The sequence below is a fragment of the Ctenocephalides felis genome, unplaced genomic scaffold, assembly GCF_003426905.1.
Source record: "Ctenocephalides felis isolate EL2017-DRISC unplaced genomic scaffold, ASM342690v1 CF-g0.4_SCAFFOLD_03571, whole genome shotgun sequence".
Lineage (NCBI taxonomy): Eukaryota > Metazoa > Arthropoda > Insecta > Siphonaptera > Pulicidae > Ctenocephalides > Ctenocephalides felis.
Window position 1 is genome coordinate 68,867,009 of NW_020539725.1, and position 16,330 is coordinate 68,883,338.

General features: G+C 30.0%; 4 protein-coding genes across 4 annotated transcripts; 1 reads left to right on the top strand and 3 right to left on the bottom strand.

The window, feature by feature from the left end:
• Window positions 1-296: 296 nt before the first annotated feature.
• Window positions 297-5,354, bottom strand: LOC113386864 (pre-mRNA-processing factor 17). The gene is made up of 8 exons (XM_026624624.1): window positions 5,115-5,354; window positions 4,594-4,867; window positions 4,250-4,519; window positions 3,904-4,118; window positions 3,653-3,761; window positions 3,365-3,519; window positions 1,443-1,798; window positions 297-474 (listed from the first exon to the last, which is right to left on the bottom strand). Exons 1-8 carry the CDS (start codon window positions 5,277-5,279, stop codon window positions 297-299), a joined length of 1,722 nt encoding a protein of 573 aa, XP_026480409.1. The 5' UTR covers window positions 5,280-5,354.
• Window positions 5,355-6,391: 1,037 nt separating this feature from the next.
• LOC113386630 lies at window positions 6,392-6,981 on the top strand. The gene is made up of 2 exons (XM_026624397.1): window positions 6,392-6,767; window positions 6,842-6,981. Exons 1-2 carry the CDS (start codon window positions 6,392-6,394, stop codon window positions 6,979-6,981), a joined length of 516 nt encoding a protein of 171 aa, XP_026480182.1.
• Window positions 6,982-9,103: 2,122 nt separating this feature from the next.
• LOC113386631 (UPF0193 protein EVG1 homolog) lies at window positions 9,104-10,942 on the bottom strand. The gene is made up of 5 exons (XM_026624398.1): window positions 10,773-10,942; window positions 9,980-10,089; window positions 9,773-9,882; window positions 9,407-9,576; window positions 9,104-9,285 (listed from the first exon to the last, which is right to left on the bottom strand). Exons 1-5 carry the CDS (start codon window positions 10,864-10,866, stop codon window positions 9,104-9,106), a joined length of 666 nt encoding a protein of 221 aa, XP_026480183.1. The 5' UTR covers window positions 10,867-10,942.
• Window positions 10,943-11,883: 941 nt separating this feature from the next.
• LOC113386870 (multiple inositol polyphosphate phosphatase 1-like) lies at window positions 11,884-15,849 on the bottom strand (the record flags this gene model as incomplete). Its single annotated transcript, XM_026624628.1, is given in 7 exon segments — window positions 11,884-12,267; window positions 12,459-12,642; window positions 13,071-13,224; window positions 13,761-13,982; window positions 14,049-14,171; window positions 15,426-15,608; window positions 15,701-15,849. Coding segments are annotated over 7 exon segments (1,268 nt in total), but the record flags the coding sequence as incomplete, so codon positions are not given.
• Window positions 15,850-16,330: the final 481 nt, after the last annotated feature.

Sequence of the window (16,330 nt, forward strand, 5' to 3'; positions counted from 1 at the left end):
AGTCCAATAATCCCTAAAAAATCGATCACGTGATTAACGGACGCCTCCTAAACATCGTTTACCGGGCCAGCTAGTATATAATAAAAAATCCGTCAAGCTTATCAAAATGTCTTTATAATCGCATATTTAAAATCAGCTTGTATAAAAATATATATAGTAATTTATTTCATATTGTACACAAACAGAATATATATTCATAGTTAAGACTACTTTAAAGTACCTATTTTTCTTAAATAAAACTTTGTTACACACTTATTATTATTTAAGAACCTTTTTTAAATTAAATACATTAATGTTTAATCCCAATATTTAATCAAACCGTCCCAACCTGCTGTGACCAATTTACTAGGTTCATGAGGATGCCAAAGAGTTCCAATGCAAACACTATCGTGAGCTTTCCACTTTTTGAAAAGCTTTGTCGTTTTCCAGTCCCATATATAGCATTTGCCATCTCCATCACCGGAAACCAAGTAGCTGAAAAATAATAAGAAGATATGATAATGCTGAATTATGAAAAACACTAAAAGTAATAATAATAAAACATTTAAGGGGGTCTTCCTATGTGATGGGTTGAAAAAATCGATTTTTTTTCATAAATTGCTCCCTTAGCATGTCTAGAATGCAGTAGTAAAGCGATTTTAGAAAATTCGAAGTCGTTTTAAAGATACAGCAGGTAAAAGAAAGAGCGGTTCTTAATAGTTTTTAACGGACTTGAAACTTTAAACGTGTTTTTCAAACTTTCCTCCATTGTATCTCAGAAACGGCTGGACCGAATTACTTGAAATTTATAGGGCACACTCAATATATTTAAACGCATGGAATGAACTATTATCAATCGAAAACTTCGATTTTTTATAGCAAAAAACAAAAAAAAAAATCGCCTAATTTGCAACTTTTATTTCAAATGTCTATGAAAAATCCATTTTTTTTATATTCATTTGATTATAGGTCATTCCGTGCTTTTAAGCCTATAAATTAAAACGCCGTTTATTTTTTTTTTTCAGATAAGCCGATCAGCCGGAATCGTGGAGGAAGTGAGAGCTCTTTTTTTCGAAGCGGGGGTGTTCAGAGTGCTATAACTCTAGTTTGACTGAATATTTTTAGCTGAAATTTTATATTTATACTGTCCAAATATGTGTTAATAAATGATAAAAAACTTGAAGCTCTAAATATTTACTGGTCGTAGAAAAAAAATCCTAAAATATCCCTAAAAAACAGGCCGTCACATAGGAAGACCCCTTTAATTGTAACTCAATAGTCATTTAGGGTAAAAACGCCAAAAAAAAAAAAAACGATTGAAATTATAAGATTTTAATTATCTGACTAGATCGGAGATTTTGCGTATTTATTTGAGCCGCAATTTTGACTAGATTGGTATAACGTAATACAGACAACTATTCATTTTTTTGTGGACCTGTGTTATTACTACAGATTATTATTACCTCATGTCTGGTGAGAAATCAAGCCCACAAGCATAACCGGCCACCATGTGTCCCGAAAACGTCTTCTTCCTATTCATTTTAAATCTGTTAAGAGCACTAAAGATCACCACTTTATTGTCCAAGGATTGGCATGCCAACCATTTTCCATTTGGTGATGCTGTAACAGCTGGCATCGAGTGCATGGTAGGGTCAGCGATGTACTTCATATCCACAGGAATGTCCCATTCCCAGACTCTCAAACTTTTATCATCAGAAGTGGTTACGAAACGTCTGTTTTCGTCTACAAAAGTAATCGTGTTCACTGCTCCAAGATGACGGTCGTACTCTTGGACTATTTCACCTGATCTTGTGTCCCACTGGAAAAATATGAATGACATAAGTTAAATGAACTAGTAGTGTATGGCATCGTACCTTAACGCAAATTGCTGGAACTTCCCGTACCGTAATTAAACATTCGAAGAATAGAAATAATCAGTCAACAAAAATGTCTATGAATAAATATTATAAAAACTAGAATTTTCTTTATTTGTTCCTTGTAGACAAAATGTGAAAACTTATTAGATTAGACGACGTTGCTTATATTTGTTTGAATGAAATATATATAAACAATATCTAATTAAGCGGACTTGTTGTTAGAATGAACATATTTAATTTCAAATGCATCAATTTTTCGTTCGCAAAGTATATGCACTGAGTTAACAATTTTAAATAGTTCGTGTAGTATAAACTATACAAACATAAAAAGTATTAAAAAAATTATTATTATTTAATTTATTATATTATAAATTATTAAAGATGCGCCAACCAACTCAGCTATAACGACATGCTCACGCACAACGCTATGAGCGGATGTCAAGGATCTAATCGGAATTTCTGCACTTTTTGCTCTGTATCTTCGAAACGGCTGGACCTGCCTATACCAAAAACTAATCAGTACCTCTCCACATCAATACGAATCGAATGTTTTTTGAATCTCTCAAATCGGCCAATTTGTTCTCTAAGAACTTGCTATTTTTTGCACCGTATCTTTGAAACGGCTAGACCTGCCTTTGCCAAAAACTAATCAGCACGTCTCCTTATCAATAAGAATCGAATGTTATTTAAATTATTCTAATCAGTTGATCAGTGTTCCCGAAATCGTCGAAAAAAAATTGTATCTGCACACGCACTTACACACATACATCAATTTTTTCTTGCCCTACGGAAAGTTAAAAATTAAATTTAGAAAATAAAGACTTATAAGTAAGTTATAGTACTTGCAAAAAAACCTTAAACAAAGTTTTTTATATATCTTTAAGTTTCAGAGGGTTTTTGAATATTTTGGCATACCATAAAAAAATTGGATGTATGTGTATGTGTGTTCAGATAAAAAAAATTCGTCGACGATTTCGGGAGCACGGATCAACCGATTTGAATTATTAAAAAAACAAATTTCTTGTATTGACAAAGTGAAGCAATGATTAAATTTTTGGAAAGGCAGGTTCAGCGGTTTCGAAGATCAAGCAAAAAAAGTAAAAACTTGTCATTTGACGGTCAAAAATGATCATTGGACTTATGCAAATCAAATAATCAAATATTTTATAGAAATTTTGATCATAGGTAAACATTTTGTTCACATTTTTATCGGTTCCGTAACATTGTTTATACGTTAGCCTGCAACGCGGCGCTTACGCGCTTCGATATTTCAAATTCAACCAGCTAAAGGAGTGCGGTTGCTTTGAAAAAGGGTCGTTTTTTTGAAATCCATATATTAAAACCCATATCAAAAATTTCAAAATTCTCAAAAATCTAATTTTTTCAAAGTTTTTTGGTACTGGCCTTAAGGCGCAATGCCATGCACCACTAGTTTCAAAAAAATTGACATGAAAAATAATAAAATGTTCTATTAATTTTAATGTTAGAATAATTTAAAAAATTCTTACACATATGATCTTTTTATCAGATGTTCCAGCTACAAACAAATGTTGCTTATCTTCATCAGGATGAAATTTGGCACAAAATGGTATCTTCCTGCTTGTAAATCGTGATATGCAATCCCCGGTTTCAGTATCCCAGAGTTTTATGTATCTGTCATAAGCTAAAAAAAAGACAAATAATATTTTACATATAAATAGGAAATAAAAAACAACTGTCTCCACATGGACTTTTTTTACATATATCTATATGATTTAAAAGGGCTAAAAAAATAAGGTATAAATTTGCAAATTTACCTGCTGATAAAAATTTGTGTCCACTATTGTTAAAACTAATATCTCGAACAGCTTGCCTGTGTCCATAGTATGTTCGTATACATCTTCTTTCTTTATAAACCTCCCATATCTAACAAAAAATAAATAACCCACAACATTAATTTATTATTTTGCATAATAAAATATTTAAATCAATGATAAAAATTACAGCCCATTAAGATTTTTTGTAAACTTAATAAATAGCATATCATTTATTAATTATTAAGACTTACTTTAACTCTGCAGTCCATGCTAGCAGATAGCAATAAATGTGCAGTTCTTGGAAACCATTTGATCGCAGCAATTCCTTTTGTATGTCCCTGCCATGTGTGAATGTGTGATTTTGGGAGAAAACAACGATCTGGTGGTGAACTGGATTTGAGATTGACTCCAACGTCATGCGGTGCATGAAGAAATGTTCGACCTTGGTAGTCCACAATATCTTTTACTGAAAAAAAATCCATTATCAATAAATACATATAATCCATAGTCAATCAACAATTTCATGAGAATTTTATGTTCCAATCAATAGATTTTAAGTGAATTTTACAATATATATGTAATAAAATTTTTGCTTACTATGCAAAACTGTTTTCTCTTCCAGTGGTTTCTCTTCAACATGTCGAGTCCTCTTTTGTCTTTTAGCCAAAAGTTCTTCCAGTTCTTCAGCCTCTTCTTGACTAGGCTTGGCAACAAACTTCTGATCTTCATACGCTGCCCACGGTCCAAGAAAACCTTCAATATCTTCAGGTTTATCATTTTTCAGCTTTTTCCGTTTGTCTAAAGGTCTCGGTTTAGTGGATTCAAAAACTGTCTTCAAACCATTTTCACTTGCAATATCAGACGCACCTAAAATAATATAAAATGAAATATATAAAATTGTGGAAACCTATTTGATTTTGAAGATTATCAACTATTCTTACCGATTATTTTATTTCCATCATCAGGAGTACCGTCTACAGTAGGGTCTAATGCATATCCGTAACTTGTAAAGGTTCTTCTTTGATTTTCAAATTGAAATTCACTAATGTGAGCCTGTTCTACAAAACCCGATAACATATTTCTGCGTGCAGCCATTTGTTCTGTGATAAAAGGATTTTCTGGTCCGACGACAGGAGAAAACATTTCATCAAATTTGGGATTGTAAGTAACTTCTTTGGCTGTTGGATCTATGTGTCGAACACACTCCACGGCTCCCTAAAAGTAATAGATAAATTATAAAAGAAATTCATAAATAAAATTCAACAAATCCAATTAGAACTTATGTATTAGTTTATTATTGTTATGAAAATTGTAATTATTGCAAGCCAAGATTCAAACAAGAGGTTTAGCTTTTCAAGTACAAGTTTTGACGAATAACATTGTCTAGTATAATTTCATAATATTGAAAGATGCAATTAAGTTACATATATAGTTTAAAGATATTAATATAAAATTTATTTACAGTAGGAACCACATTCGGAGCTGCACATATCTGTATAGAACTAGAAATTTGTTTCGAAATTGGTTTTAAATGTTGTGTGTAATCTTCTAGGTTAGTTTTAGATTCTTCTGCGTCTGAAGCCTTTTCGTCGTCACTGCTACTAGCATATGTTTGTAATTGAAGCATTTTGCTTCTTGTATTATTACAGCATTAAATAAATATAATATAATAATATTTTCTGATATTTCTTAAATATTTACAAATAATATTAACGAAAGTGAAATGCGGAGTTGAAACACACTAATTTGACAGCTCAAAAAACATCAAACATGTGTACCAACATAAAGAGAAAATGTCAAAAACAAACGACGACGAATCTGTCAAAGTGACAGTTAACTAAATAGGTTATGATAAAAAAACAAAAGTGTTAAGCGCATGAGTGTCCTTATGCAGTCACTACAATGTTCCTTTTTGGGGTGTGAAGTTTGCTGTATTATACGTCAGAAGTGTTTCACATTCGCTGCAGAGTTGAATGGGATTTTAGCGTTATTATGTTTTATTTGTGTGGTTTTCGTGCTATGTGTTCGTCTGTTCGTCTATTATTTTTCCGGTGTTTTTTTGCTACCTCGTTTTTTAATTTTTTGTGCGTTATTAATACGGTTTTAGTATAATTTTCTTGTGAATCGTGTGTTGCTCGTCATTATTATATTAACATTTATTTTTTTAATTACTAAGTTTATTATTTTGTTCATATTTTTATAGGTTAAGGTAGGTTACATTTAGGTTAGATTTCTTTTCATTTAAGAATTTCATATTTATCTCGTTAGTTGGTTCCTACGTTACTTTTAGCTCATATTATAGGTTTTCATATTTTAGTTCATATTTTTTTTTTATACATAAGTTATCTTTTAATCATAGCTTAAGTTAGTTTAGGTTTATACTATAGTTCAACCCTTTTCTTTTTATATTCAATATGAAAAAGCAAAACCAATGTATCCATTGCTTTAAAACTTTTGCTTCCACTAGTTCTCTTTGCTGTCACAACAAGTTAGTACATCACATACAGCCTAAGGAGTACTTTCAAATTTGAATGTACATTGTGCCAAAAATTTTGCATGCTCCTTCCTCATTACAAAGGCACATCAAAACTTTTCATTCTTCCGTTCCTGATACATCTCCCACAGACTCCAAACTCCAATGCACGTATTTTTATGATTCCCGAATTAATCCAGAACATCCCTTGCACTGCATTCTTATGCTCTACCCTCTTCATTAATTCCTTCCACTACTTCTTATTCATGTACCCTTACTGCTTCACAAACTTCTTACACAACTCTTCCTGCTTTGCCAATCCTTCTACATCATTTCCTTCTTCACCAATACCAACGACATCCTTCCATTCATATGCTCTTCCTGCTACATCAATCCCTACAACATCCTTCCATTCATATGCTCTTCCTGCTTCACCAATTCCTACAACATCCTTCCACTCGGATGCGCTTCCTGCTTCACCAATTCATATGACAACCGCTAATTCCAATACTGTTTCCTTTATTCGACAACCATCTTCCCCACTACTTTCCCAATCATCCAGATCGCTCACATCTTTTCCAGTGACCCCAACGCGACCCAGACCCCAAGATAATGCTTTGCTGTACTCAGAACATTTTACAGGTATTAAAATATAAGTATTATTTAAATATATTTAATATTACATCCACAAAGTTACCATAATTGTTCATTTATAGGGTTTTCAAGGGTTCTCAGAATTACTTGCCCCATTCAGGATTGCGGGAATGCTTACACACGGTACAGCGCACTACAAAACATATTGAGTGTCATCATCACATCAATATTGACACAAAGACAAACTGTTTTCTTCTATTAATGGTTTGTCAACTTTTAATTATGAAGATTTTCAACAAACATTTCTATAATTTCATCTTTTGCTATAGATTTTTACAGCTGGAAAACTGAGATGGAACAGAACAGTATTACGTCATATGTGAAGGACATTGCAGCATACATAACAAAAGACAATTGCTGCACCATTCAATATTATAATTGCCATTGATCACACAGTCACCAAACAAAGGAAACATGTTTAAGGGGTAGCAAAAAAATTGGGCATGCTTGTCCCTCACGAATTATGTGCAAGGTGTATAATGACGGACATGTTGAAGTTGATTACTGGAAGACACATCTGGGACATGAAAATTTGATAAAATATGTGCGGCTGGATTAAAATTTAATCAGAAACATCAAGGGTATAATTAATTTATTTTCATAAATGCTATTGTCACATTGTTGTTAGTTCTTTGTCATTTGTAATATATTTTTTCCAGATCAAATTAAAGCAGGCGTAGATGATGACTTTATTATAAAAAACATACGTGAAGATTGTTATAACAAAAAATTACTGAGACCACTGAGAGCTTCCATAAAAAGGCGGGTGTTACCACCAAATGATACCTTAATAAATAAAAATGATTCAAGAAGTGTAGCCGATTCTTTGCATTCTTTGCATTTAATGCTGGAAATAATTTAATTATCTTCATAATTAACTATTATTGATGTTTGCTTTATTTGCATAATTCATTTAAAGTTATGCCATTCATTCAAGTTATGGAAATGTGTTTCAAATTGTAAATATTAATTATATTAATTATATGTGTTTCAAATTGTAATACATTATATAGCCTTGCCAGTATCATAACACACTGCTTATGTGTGCATTTTTGTATCCAACGACAAATAATTTATTTATGTTAATTAAATGTGATTGGTATTTGCTTTATTTGCATAAATTTATTTATTATACAATGCTTTAACAGTATTATAGAAATAGGTTTTAAATTGTAAATATATGTATATTAATATGTTCTATAATTTCAATAAATTTATTATTATAAATGAATAGTTTTTTTTCTTTTATAAAAAGCAGTATATTTTTGATAAAAAAAAACAATGCTAAAGCTTATGTTAACACATTAATCTTTTATTTGTTGACCAAAATTAGGTTCAATTTTTCAATACCATATGTACTGTTAATTTTATAAAAAGGCTCGAAATAATTTCAAATGCCTGAACAAAATTTTGTGGCACTTACAGAACTCCACCTTATTGATTGAGAATTTAACAAATTTCAGCTATATAAATGCACGTCACAACTATTTCGACAGATTATTATTCACATTTTTATATGACAAGAACTTTTTCAGAAAAAACATTATTTAACTTACTGAATAAAACTTCTTATATAAGTACTACATTTTACCACTTTCAAACTTAATATGATTATTGCTATATACTATGACAGTACTAAATCCTCTACGTAATATTATGATCGTAGAGAAAAATTAAATATATATATAATATATTGATATACATTAATATATGAGAGCTGCAATTAAATTGTAACTGTCACATTGACGTCTATGAACTGTCATTATGTACTAGGGTTATTTACACTTTTATATTGGTACACCTGCTTTGTTTGTCACCTCTTCATGAAGTATATTGTCGTGTCAAAAAAATGGCCGCCAGTGACTGCATGAGGAACCGTGTGTTAAGCGCATATATACATATTTAGATTTAAAATGTAGAAAATTAATAGGAGGGAGCATAGTTGCACAATATAAAAGTTTATATCAATTTATGTTATGAGAAACTTTAAATATCACACTATTTTAAAAATCAAGGTAGGACCCATTTTTCCTTGGACCCATTAATACGACGTGAAAATACTATTTTACTTCTAATACTTTTTCAAATTCACATTAATAAGAATGCTCAAACATCCAATTTAATTTATACTTACAAAACTTCATAAGATAAAAATATTAAGAATAAAATTATTTTCATAAAAAATTTAATTTACAATACTTAGCATTGCTACCTATAAACAAGAAAAACACTATTAGGACCAAATTTTTAGAATTTGTACGACAACAACAATTTATTAGTTCAATTAAAACTAATTTTTATATTTCATCGAACCAGCGAAGAGTTTATTCTGCATTTGTGCAGTCATCTTTGTTCTTCGTGGTATCTGCAGGTATTTCTTTTAATGCTTTGATTTGTCTCATTTTTTCAGCTACTTGTTGACGTATGACTTCTGTATGTTGCTTTCCTTTGCCAAGCTCGGTCATGTCTTTTAACCAAGTAATCCGCTCTTGAATCTCCTCCATTACTTAAAAATTTTAAATAATAGAAAATCAAATTTTATTTATAAAATTAATAGAATAAGCATTATATGATTATTTCTGTTCAGTTAAAATTCAAACTTCTTATTCTATATTATAAATACATACATTCGTCCACTCTATCAGGAGTCTCTTGTTTTGGAGCCTTCTGAATATTTTTCCGAGTCCCTTTATTTCCTCTCAAATAGTTTGCATAACTTCCTTGGTCGTATCCCACCATAATGTTTTGAAGGTGTTCTTTTGCCTTTTCTCGATCAACCAGTGGACGAAAAGGCATTCTAGTAATAAATAGACATTACTATATATTTTTTCAGATATGTAAAAAACCAAGGAGTATATCAAAAATAAATCAAAGGGTGTACTATAAAACATGATGATATTAAAAGACTATCAGTGACAACATAATATGCAAATTTAAATGAAATAGTTTTCAAATTATTTATAAGTAAGTTTTATATATTTATATCATCTTACTTAGGCACATCATAAGCTCCCGAGTTTCGAATTACAGATTGTGTCCTAAGTCTTGGTGATCTCAACACCTGACTCATCAGAGGACAAGGGTCCATAGATATTCTTTCTTCCTGTAAAATAAAATAATAATTTGAATTTGTTTAGTTAGATTTCAAATAAATAATTATACAGTTGACGAATGATTAATTTCTTTTTAGTTATCTTTACCTGAGGTTGTTGTTCCTTTGCAAATCTCTGTGGTAAACTGGTTCCTTCTCGAAGACAACGATTTACTTGTTTACGTTGCAGCATAGATAATTTTTGCTCTTCCATTAAAACTGTAGATAGATAATTGTAATAATTAGTTAAAATTTAATAATAAAAAAGATAATAATCATGAATAGAAAGACCCGTCAATTCTTCACAGACATTAAATATGATATAACATTTACAAAAATAATTTTCTATTAAAAAAATAATATAAAAAGTGGTGTGCGGCTTAGTGCCTTAAGGAAAATTGCTGGAATTTCCGATATCGTAATTTAAAATTTTTAGAAGCTCAGAAAAGACAAATTAGATTTTGAAAATTTCGAATTATTTTCTGAACATTTTTGAAAAAATTTGAAAATAATATAGAAAATTGAACAGGTTACATTTATTGAAAATTATGAAATTTTTTGAAAATTTTTGAAAATACTAATATTTTTTTAAAAATTGTTTATTTTATTTTGATTTTTTAAATTGAAAATTATGATTAAATAAATTATTTTTTTAAACTTAAAATGAAAATAACAAATTTCCGACCGCCAAATTTTTTCTCTAGATCTCCCAAACAGCTAGGATCTGCTTTTACCAAAAACTAATCATAACATAACCCTATGAAAAGGAATCGAATTCTTTTTGAATAATTCAAATTAGTTGATCCGTGCTTCCGAAAACGTGGACGAAACACAGATTTTTTTATGTGTGCTCAGAAACCGTTGAAACGTAAAAAATTTTAGAAATTAATTATTATTTTTACCTTTTAGAAAATTGTGGGTTTCAGTGCTGTACTTATTCGCCCTCGGAGCAAATATTCCGCCTTGAGAGACTCGTGCACTTGGCCAATCTTCCATGTCTTCTTTTATTAAATAATTTCAAATAAGAACCTGAAAAATATTTCTAGAAAATAAAAATTAAAATATTCATTAATGTGACAATTAAACGTTTGACATGTCGTTACTGGAGCAACGAAAATATCCGATTGTTTCGCATTACTATGGTAACAGATCGAGAAAAAATGTAAATTATATACATATACACACACACTCATATATATATATATATGTTTAAAACTAGGTGTAAGTGGCATTTTGCCTTAGGGCAAGTTGCACTTGCCGACACATATCAATTAGATGAGATTCAGCCAATTAGGTAAATTGCTCAAATGTTTCTTCCTAAAAACTGATAAATTGGATGTATACTTATAATATCTTCAATTTGCACAAACCCATATTATTCCAAACTTCAATAAATTTTTATTTATTATCAAATTTTAGGATATTCGTGAAGTATCCAATTATTAATATTAAGGGCTGAAACTTTTAGAACATTTTTTTTAATTAATTTGGAAGCGTTTGAATCCTTGGGAGCAAAAAAATCGAAAATGTCCGTATTAAGGACCACCCTAATTTATATATATATAGATTTATATATAGTATGTTTAATTAGACTTCTAAATTATCTGTGACTATTATCTTGCAATTCAATTCTTTTATATAATGCTGAAAAATACCTCTTTCTAATAAATAGATTAAATTATTAAAACTGTTTGTATTTATATTAAACTATAAACATACATTAACAATATATAAATCTTGAAAATAAAATTAACATTACAGATTGAACTTTATACTAATATTGTTTCTTAACACTTATTATTAATAATAAAAAATACCTTATTATTAATAATAACAAATAACATGTTAATTATTTACACTTTTGGCAGAAATATTTTACAAACATATATTTAATACTGTATTAGGATTATTAGAATTTAAATCTAATATATTTTAGAATTTGAATCTTGACGCAACAATGTTATAATTTTTGTTAAGTTTTATATGCCAACAATTCAATAACCAAAATTACTATTATGATAAATTAGAACAATCATTGATAGATGTTTTAATGCTCACCTGCTTCGTTTCATTATTTTTAGATATTAGAATTTATACATTTGGATTTGTCTATACTTCACCACAGGAATATCCTCAAATTTTATTTAAATTCCTCTAAATCGATCCAATAATAAAACTGTTATTACCAATGATACAAAACCAATAACATTTAAATTGGCTGCAGGAGCCGAATTAGGTAAACAAAAATGATTTAGGTCGCAGGTGTCAGCCAAAAGTGCCCATTTACGTCTGACAGTCTCCCAGGAGCACAGTCCGACCCTGCAGTCGCTTATTTCAGCTGGAGCCTCGTTCAGGAGAAATAGGACCTGGTAGGGCTCCGGTTGCGTCTCGTCACATCTATAAGGGATAAATAGATTAACACCCGAGAAATTGAATCATTTCTCCAACGCCAATTAAAAACATATTTCATTTCACAATTTGATTTATTTATTGATCAAAATGTAGATAAAATGGCGATCAGGTTGAACAAGTTTCATGTTTTGATAGTGTGCAAGAGTGCATATGAATCTAGTTACTATAAATCTTACTTGTGCAGAATTGCTGCCAAATTTCCAGTAAATGGTGATTGTTTGCTGACACGCCACTGTCTATTCTCATTAATCTCAAAATCTGCTGCGGTCAGAGGTCGAGAATCTTTTGCCAAACCCAATGTGGTCAACATCATGTTCAACATTGCTTGATGGGTAAAATATGCCACCACATTTGGACCATCTATTGAATAAATTTTGATTTGAAATTTAATTTTCAAAAAAAGACTCCCCAAAAACGTTCAAAATCTCTAAAGAATATTTGGAGAGTCTGCTAACGTGATATTGAAGAAAATTAATTTGATAAAACAAATACAGAAATACTAGCATAAATTTAACAAATAAAGTATGCAAAGCGTCCATATCGCAAAAAAATCTGCACTATATTGATAAATTAAAAAAAACAGCAGAATTAAAAACAATTAGTGATAAAAAAACATAAAATCGGTTATTTGTGAAAATAGAGATATATGATACGACATGTACCCTGGAAGATAAAAAAAATAATTCATATATAGAAGTACAAACAAATGTGTATCTATGCTATGCTATATACCAGTTTTCGAACAAAGTCATGCTTCTTGATAATTATAAATAATTTTATCTACTTACCATTAGTATCGATCTTTTTTGTGAATTTCTCAATCATATCTTTAATCGGAGGGCATCCAATTTTAGTATTGATGTCTAAACCATATCCAGTTTTGTAGTAATATTTTAAATCTTCGAGATATTCCAGAATTTTTACTTGGTTTTGTGTGAAAGCCTGTGATTGAGACAAAACATTTATTAAAACGTGATAGATGAAAATTGAGATCCTTCTGGAAAGGATAATTTCTCTTATAGAAATATTACTTTCCAAAAAAAATTTTCGAAAGTATTGGACGCATTGCCAAACAAAAACTACTCAATCCTGGTAGACCCCAATTTAGAGATCTTTTCAACAAAAGAAAAATCGCTAACATACAATTTTGAACTACCTCATCAATGAAAAATATGGAAAAGTGGGTTCGTAAGAAACTTGGTTTGTATTTTCTGATACTTCAGTGGTTTGTAGTTAGCACCATTAGATTTTTCTTGACACATCTAAAATATTGTTCCAGACCAATTAAATACTAAAAATATGCAGTCCGGCATATTCATGCTTCATAGAAAAAATGAACCCAAGAATCACCTCAAAAAATTTCTATGTTCAAACATTTTCATTCTGAATCACAATTCGCCGATACCGGTTGCTATTGCTGATAATATAAAATACATATCTTTAGCTAAAGACAAAATTCTTTTAATATAAATACTAACCGCACACCAGGGCGACCCAAGTCTGTCCAGTTTCCAAGCCCTGTCGTACCTGCACATCGCCCAAATATCATTTACCACATCCTTGTCCAGAGCAAATCTAAAACCAAGTTTACTGGACACATCTTCTACAAGTTTGGTATATAAAGGTGAATTTTTAAAGGCTTCGTGTTCGGGTTTTGGTTTATCCTCTTCATCGATATATAAGGGACAGAAATCGTAACCCTAGAAAGAAAGAAAAATTAGAAAAAGAAACATATTTAAAGTTATACTTTTTAAGAATGAAATTACCTTCAACAATTTGTCTTCTTTTGGTGGCGGTGGTAAATGTATCGAAACTGAAGATGGTCCGAAAAGACCTTCAGCAAAAGCTTTGAAACTGTATTCGGTTCTTTGGGTTTCTGTGTGCCTAAACTGTAAATAATAAATACTATGAAATTCGTAGAACTCCTAAATATAAGTTCGATTTTGTTTTACTAATATTTACCATTCACCTAAAAAATAATTATTATTGTTTTTTAAATTAATCTTCACGCCAAAATGCATATGCATTTATAATATGAGCATTTAATATACATTAATAAAATGATGAGTCTCAATTCCCACACTATATTGGAAATTGAAATCTTTTAAACGGTATAACATAACCATAACTCTATAACCATAATATTACACTGATACTTCATGTTGGATTAAATTAATTTAATTTTTAATTATTTAAGATGTCTAAAATTGTATCTTAAACTTCTCTCAATCGATATCGTGAGGGCCGAATTGTATGTATTCATCTTTACTTACCCATTTGTTGTTCTAAAGTAAAATTTTTATGAATTTTAAAAATATTGTAGAAAGATTAGTAAAAGATGCAAAGAAATTATATATTTAAAAAAAGCTATGTTGAAAATTTAGTATCCGAATCTTGTGTTGGCGCCCCCTAAGGCGTGCGTTCGTATTTTTCGCATGCATCGCATCAAAGGTAGGCTGATTAATAGTTAATTTCATTTAAGTGAATTAATTTGTCATATTTGTTCATATGTGTACAATTCAATTTGCCATACATATACTGTATTTTATATTATTTTAATTTCTGACACATCTCAACTGCTTTTCGGCAATAATAATGTAGACATTTCATTTTTCGTATTCATAATCATAAATTTATTAAACATATTCTAATATTGTCTAGGTTCATGAGTAAATTGAAATTTTTGGCAGATGATAGTTTTCATTTGTTTTCAATGCAAACAATGACATGCCGTTTTTTGTAATTTTTTCCATTTATTTCTACAATATTGCACATACATTTTACTTTATAATCACATGCATCCTAGAAAATTTCCTTAACAAACTTCAGAAAGATTTATCAAAATCCGAATAATCGTTTAGAAGGAGTATACCGTGAGTGCTTGTAATTTACTATGAACTTTATATAATAGCAATAAAGTTCAAATTGATTCTACGTTTTAGTTAGAAAACGTTTGTATGAGAAAAAGAAAAGGGCTGTTTTTTGGGTTTCCCCGGCAATTATTCGATTTTTTCTCGCCGTAGGAACCATACTTGGTCTTCAACAAACATTTAAAAATAAGAATTGGCCAAATTGGTCCAGGCGTTGTTGAGTTATGCGCTTACCAACACATTTTGCGATTCATTTTTATATATAAGATTTACCTCATATTGTTTAGGATTATAAAGCGAGTCCATAAGTTGAGGGTATTTGGATTGGAACCTCCTGGCTAACAGTCTGAGGTCTTCTTGTCCTTGATAAACTAAATATTGTTCATGATTTGCCGTTATATTATAATCCCATCTCCAGCGTGATAAATTCTCCAAATCTTGAAAACAGAGTCTGCCCTTAAAGTCAAAAAGTGTATTAGAGAACTTGTACTTAAACGAGTTCTGGGACACCCTGTATATATTGAATTATTATATATTTAATTGCTTACTCTATCGGGAAGACCAGAATTTCTGTCTTGATAATTTCGAATAATCTCATCTCGCAAACTTTCCAAATGTGGCATCCTGCCTATTTCTTTGGCAGTTGGCAGCCTAGTACCATGTCTGGTCAGCAACCAGAACTGTACAGGTTCACAATCTAAAAAAAAATAAAATATACAAAAATTAATAATTATTAATATAAATAAAAAACACTTTGATATGTAAAATCTAATGAAGGTCTAATACAATATGTTATTTATTTCTCCTAAAAAAATTTGCCAAAATGATATTTTTTTAACCACCAAAAAATAAACAAAAAATAATAGATAATATTATATATATATATAAATATATATTTTTCTGTATAGGTGTATGATTTGATAATTCTCCAAAACGGTTAATCGAATTTTGATAATTCTTTTTAGAGTTTATCGAAGGAAATTTTCAAGATTCATTGAACGATAAAACTATAGTAATATTGTATAAATAAATGGGAAAAATTACAAAAACCACCTATCATCATTTGGCATTGAGAACATTTGAACTGTAATCTGTTAGAACTCACACACGTCAATCAACTCACTTGAAATTTGAATTTAGCTAAAATTATGAGCCTAGATAATATTAGAATATAATAT